Source organism: Microcaecilia unicolor, chromosome 3 (genome assembly GCF_901765095.1).
Source record: "Microcaecilia unicolor chromosome 3, aMicUni1.1, whole genome shotgun sequence".
Classification (NCBI taxonomy): domain Eukaryota; kingdom Metazoa; phylum Chordata; class Amphibia; order Gymnophiona; family Siphonopidae; genus Microcaecilia; species Microcaecilia unicolor.
In genome coordinates this window covers 255,638,904-255,644,903 of record NC_044033.1, presented here as the reverse complement: position 1 = coordinate 255,644,903, position 6,000 = coordinate 255,638,904, and the positions used below count along the sequence as shown (strand labels likewise).

General features: G+C 47.3%; 1 protein-coding gene across 1 annotated transcript in view; it reads right to left on the bottom strand.

Moving 5' to 3' along the window:
• Nucleotides 1-212: 212 nt before the first annotated feature.
• The window catches only part of TRPM4 (transient receptor potential cation channel subfamily M member 4), a 145,589-nt gene continuing 139,801 nt past the window's right edge, over nucleotides 213-6,000 (bottom strand). Inside the window, exons 17-25 of the mRNA XM_030197953.1 lie at nucleotides 5,085-5,519; nucleotides 4,042-4,174; nucleotides 3,663-3,837; nucleotides 3,095-3,263; nucleotides 2,441-2,622; nucleotides 1,647-1,779; nucleotides 1,337-1,409; nucleotides 1,083-1,179; nucleotides 213-910 (exon numbers count right to left, since the gene is read on the bottom strand). Coding sequence (XP_030053813.1) covers nucleotides 906-910; nucleotides 1,083-1,179; nucleotides 1,337-1,409; nucleotides 1,647-1,779; nucleotides 2,441-2,622; nucleotides 3,095-3,263; nucleotides 3,663-3,837; nucleotides 4,042-4,174; nucleotides 5,085-5,519 — 1,402 coding nt within the window. The 3' untranslated portion in view covers nucleotides 213-905. The remainder of the gene's footprint in view (nucleotides 911-1,082; nucleotides 1,180-1,336; nucleotides 1,410-1,646; nucleotides 1,780-2,440; nucleotides 2,623-3,094; nucleotides 3,264-3,662; nucleotides 3,838-4,041; nucleotides 4,175-5,084; nucleotides 5,520-6,000) is intronic.

Here is a 6,000-nt window from a genome sequence, read left to right as displayed (position 1 = left end):
CATCCTAAAGCAATGTAAATCTGAATGCTGGGGGTGCCAAGGGAGCACCACACACAGGGACAGGGCCGAGGAGGTATTATCCTTCAGGGTGTACATCTAACAGCCAGGCCTTGAGACAGAGAGGGTCTGGCCTATGAGGTAGCACAGCCTAGGACATCCCCATACTTATAAACAAGAAACTGGGAAAATGGCTGTCTTTTGAAGACTGGAGAAACATGAGGACCATAAATGTTTATTTAAAAAAAACCAGAGAAACAGAGAAAGGCAGCTGGAAAGAATTCATATATCTAAATTGTCCTGGTCCCATTGGAGCTCTCTCTGCTCTTGAAGAAGGGATACACCCTGGATTGGTCCCAGTAAAACTGCCTCTTCTCCTGAGGAAGAGTCCTGGAATCTTTCCTAATTGATCCAGTAGGAGCAATCTTTAGTCTCTTGGAACTAGTCCCATTGGAGCTGTCTCTTTTCCTGAGGAGGGTTTGGAGTCTCTCCTATCTTGTGCAATTGGAGCTCCCTAGAGTCTTCCTAGACAAGTTCCATTGGAGCTGTATCTTCTGAGGAAGAGTCTGGAGTATTTCCTAACTGATTCAATTAGAGCTGTCTTGAGTCTTTCTGGAGTAGTTCCATTGGAGCTGTCTTTTCTCCTGAGGAAGGTCCGGAGTTTCCCTGGACTGGTTCAGTTGGGGGTCTTCCTGGACTGATCTCACTGAATCTATATCTTCTCCTAAGGAAGGGTCTGGAGTCTCCCAGGCTGTCTCTATTCCAGAGAAGGGGTTTGATTTGCTACCATAGTCCAGGGCAGGAGAGTCTCTGTAGGCGATGGTGAGCGAGGTAATTCTGTTTGAGGTTTTGGATAGAGGGGAGCATCTAGCCTCACAGCTGCTGAATCTTTGGAAGAATCCTCATCTTCACTCTGTGGAGGAAAGACACGGAGAGGAGGGGATCAGTAAAGCTTCTAGGGGGCTGGTGTAAAACATGTGCAGGGACTGAAGGTGTGGACTGGTCTACTGAAGAAGGAGGAGACTGGGAATGAGGGCATAAAGATAATCTGAGCTGATGATGTGCAGCTCATCCCTAGCACTTACCCTTCTTTAGCCTGGGGGGTGGCATAGTGCATTTTATGACTTCACTCTGTGACAGAGCCTCTACTATCCACGAGATGGCGCTGTTTAAGGATGCCATCTGTAAGAAAAGAGTCACCATGACTGTGGTAGAGTGTCAACGCTGTGTGGCCTGCTGTGCCACAGGGTCAGCCACACATTGTGCCAGTACAAAACAGGTACAGCACAGGCAGCAGCAGTGCAACCTTCACACACACTCAGTGCTCTTATATCTGTACCTCAGACTCCAGCACTTTTAACCGCCGGTCTTGATCCTTGATTTCTGTTAAATGTCTCAAGGCCTGATCAACCCTACATAACACAAAAAGGAGAGTTTATGAAAAAGGGACAATAACATTGCTTTTCTCTTTCCCTGAGTCGTCACAGAGCCCCCCCCCCCCCCCCCCATCACTGCCTCACCACTTACATCTGAGATGTACCTGGCAAATCCCATCACCCACAGAGCCCACCTTATGTCTGAAACATACTGGGCACTCCACCCCTCCCCTACCCCATGTAGTAACCCAGTCCCCCATCTTCCAGCCTTACTTCTGAGATGTCCTTCGCAGACGCTCTGTGTCACTGTCCCTTTTAATTTTTGCAACATTCACCAGGTAATTCTCCTTCTGCACTGCTTCCCAGATAATCATTCGGCTGTCCTGAGGTCCCTCCAGCTTGAGCTCTGCCAAAACATACACATGCCTAAGTATCCGGCTGTCCTGGGGAACCGACATCTCTCTCACCGCTCATTCCATTTCATAGATCCAAGTTTCTTAAATATTTGGTATACCGTCTATTGTTAGAGACACCTAAGTGGTTTACATATCATTCAAAAGTTCTGTGCTGCCTTTTGCCCATAAAATAGATCCAAGTGATTTATATCATAAATGATAAATAAACAAATACAATGTCTCAAAACAGCATAATATAACAAATGCAATCCTGACTAAAAGTCCTTCTTATTTCTAGGATAAGCAGCATAAAATGTATTGTACTGTTTTGGGATCTTGCCAGGAACTTGTGACCTGGATTGGCCGCTGTCGGAAACAGGATGCTGGGCTTGATGGACCTTCGGTCTGTCCCCAGTGTGGCAATACTTATGTACTTATGCACTTATGCACTATTAACCATAACGCAGCCTTTTCTGCTCAGTAACACCTCTCGTCAAGCTACTCAGTATTCCAAATATGCCTCCACTACATAGAAGCGCCCAAAAGAGTATTCCCCTTTAGTTTTCCCCCTTGGTAGTGACCGACCAGTGGCAGCCTCAACCAATAGTCCAATTGCAATGGCAACATATAGGCAGAAACACACCAGCACACTTTCTGCCCCTGGCCACTCACTGAAATGTTTCACTTTCATGGATTCCACTTTGCGTATCTTGCGTTTGATAAAGGTGTGGATATGACTGATGATGATGAAGGGTGGGGCCAGCACAGGCCGGTTGTGGTACTCCACGATCAGATTGTACCGCTGGAATTTCCAGTAGATGTCACTGTTCTCTTGGACTTTTGAGAACGTGTAGCTGTGGACAGGGAATGACAGAGAGACAGATGGATATTAGAAATAAAAGAGGTGGGGGTGCAAAAGATCTATCTTCTCTCCTTGTATATAGTGATTAAGGTCTAATCCCCACTGCACTGTGGGCTAAGATTCGGAGAAGACTTACTCAGGACCTGGCCCTCCAAACTCTCACATCATTCACAGGTTCTCCTTCCTCAAACTTACAAACTCTCCCCAACCAATAAACTCTTCCAGTGTCTGTCTTTCCTTAACCTGCAGACTCATTCTCCTCTTTATACAAAGGCTTTCCTCTGTCCACCAACAGACTCTCCTTCCTTCCCATCCAAAGGCTATACTTCCCGTGTTCACATTTTCTCTCTGCCCTAACCAGAGGCTCTTCTTGCTTTCCCACAGCTCTCCCCTCACTATCCATAGGTCGTCCTCGACCTTCAGACTTGCCCTTCTCTGCATGACTGCAGTGACAGATATGATACCTGAACATGGCGATCAGCAGGTTTAGCAGCAGGATGTTGGCCACAAGCAGGAAGACCACGAGAAGGAGAAGAACCAGCCAGTTGGCGTAAGTATTGGTGCAAGGTGGAGCCTTCTCCATAAATATGGCTAGTGGGTCATCTGTGCAGTTTGAGGTGGTGATTAGAGCAGCTGGAAAGCAGAGATAGTATAGTATAGTAACCACAATAGGAATAGGAGCTGCACAGAGGGGAGGTGTCCATTCATGTCTGGCCAGGGGCTGCATAGAGGGGGTTGTTGAGAAGGGTATCTTATCCCATCTGACCATCCCTCCATTCCACCTGTCGATGCTGTGCAAGGAGGAAGGCAGCTTGTCCCTTCTCTTCAGGGAGTGGGTAAGAAGGGATTCTTTTCTGGTTTCTGCACAGGGAGGAGGTACAGTCCTATCTGTTTGGCCACTGCATGGGGAAAAGGATCTGTTTGTTTAGTGGCTTGCAGGGAAGGATCTCATCTTATGTGATCAGGAGCTGTAAGGGAGGATGTCCTACCTTGGGTCTGCGTGAGGGAGGAGGGATCCTTTATGATGCTCACCATCTATTTCATCCAGTGGGATCTGACCAAAGATTTGCAGGTAAGGGCGGTAGAAGACGCGTCGGAAGATCCAGGTCAGGCGCATGTCACTAGGGTGCAAGAGGCCTTCTGTGGCTACGCCATATGCAATCAGCCAAACTCCCAGGAAAAAAAGGAAGAAGAACACGTCTTTCATCTGCATAAAGAGGGGGAGGGAAAAGCCAGGAGGGAACAAGAGAAAATGAAGATAGGGACACAGAGGAGGAGGGAGAGGGAGTGAAAATTATATAGAAGAGAAAGGGGGAAGGAAGGGAAAAAGAAGCTTATATACTGTACCCTATGCTGCTTGATGCTCCCGTCCCTAAGTCAGGCCACCCTCCCATCACTCATACCCACTCACCATCTTTCGGACAATAATAATTTTGGGTCCTAGCTGTTTGTTGACTGCAAAAATGTGAATCAGTCTGAGGGTGAAAATCATGAAATCAAAGCAAAGGATGGTCCGTCCAGCCTCAAATGTCTGCAGAAACATCCTGAAAAAAGAAGGCAGGTTTAGGATCTAGAGACCTCAACAGTAATCATAAGAAAGGTGCCACGGAGCATGCCACCCTCATCCAGGAGACGCCCCATGCAACAAGGCCCCCCCCCGCCCCCCAAACCAAAAAGGAATCCCAGACCCACCCGACCACTAGAGAGAAGCTACAGAGCAAGCTACTGCCCTCAGGAGAGGAAACACGGAACCAATTGCCCACTCTCATATGAGGAAACATGGAACTAGTCACCCTTACAAGAGGTGAACCACAAAGCAGGTTGCCCTTATGAAAACTGTGGAACAGGATACCCATATGGAAGGACTCACAAAAGTGGCCACCCACACAAAAGGAACCATAAAATCAATTCCTTTTAGAAGAAAAGCCACAGAACCTGTCACTTTCAGAAGAATTGACACAACAGGCAACCCTTGCTACAGGAACCTTAGAAAGGAGCCCATCCTCATGACAGAAGCCATGAGAAGAAGCTTCCTGTCAGAAGATGAACCATGGAAAGGGGTTTGTATTCACAAGAGGAACCATGGAAAGGGGTCAGTATTCAGAAGAGGATCCATGGAAAGGGGTCTGTATTTACAAGAGGATTCGTGGAAAGGGGTCTGTATTCAGAAGAGGATCCATGGAAAGGGGTCTGTATTTACAAGAGGATTCGTGGAAAGGGGTCTGTATTCAGAAGAGGATCCATGGAAAGGGGTCTGTATTCAGAAGAGGAACCGTGGAAAGGGGTCTATATTCACAAGAGGATTCGTGGAAAGGGGTCTGTATTCATAAGAGGAGCCGTGGAAAGGGGTCTGTATTCACAAGAAGAATCATGGAAAGGGGTCCGGCCTTGTGAGAGTTTTAGAAAGGGGTCCATTCCCCAGGAGAGGAGCCATGGAAAGGAGCATTCTCTCACCTGCAGCTAAATCCCACCATGAACAGCAGTAATGCAGCGATGTCCACATGGTTCCAGGAGTCTTGCAGATACTGCTTCACCTTCTGTGCCACGGGCGCATTACCCACAAAGAAGCTCTGACGAATCTCCTCACAAACCATGGTGAAGATCCAGAAGTAGAGGATACCCTCCGAGGTGGATGGGCCTTCAGGTGGTGCCGGTTTGAAGTCCAGGAGCAGTACATAGGAGAATAGGAAGAGGAAGGCAAAATACATGACCACATTGCCCAGGAAGGCAGTGACGGGGGCACTCCAGAACTGCTTCCAGCGGCGTAGCCAGAATGGACGGATCCTTTTCACCCTCACATTTTCCCCTGGGGTCTCCACAGTGGGTCCTGGAGCCACCGGCTGTTTTCCATTCTCTTCCTCCTTCTCCCTTTCTTCCAGAAGATTCTCCCTGGAGGTGGGGAGGAGGGAGAGTTGGTGGGGGAAGAGAGAAAAAAATCAACACAAGTGTGGCATTATAGCATACCTCATCAGTCCCCTCATTATTGCCCATGATGCTCTCATAAATATTCTAGCTGCTTCTCTCCTTTTAAGAACATATGAACATAAGTATTGCCATACTGGGACAGACCGAAGGTCCATCAAGCCCAGTATCCTGTTTTCAACAGTGGCCAATCCAGGTCACAAGTACCTGGCAAGATCCCAAAACAACAAAGCAGATTTTATGCTGCTTTTCCTAGAATATGCGGTGGATTTCTCCAAGTCCATCTTAATAATGGCCTATGGGCTTTTCTTTTAGGAAATTATCCAAACCATTTTTAAACCCTGCTAAGCTAACTGTGTTTACCACATTATCTGGCAACGAATTCCAGAGCTGAATGAAGAAATATTTTCTCTGATTTGTTTTAAATTTACTTCTTAGTAGCTTCATT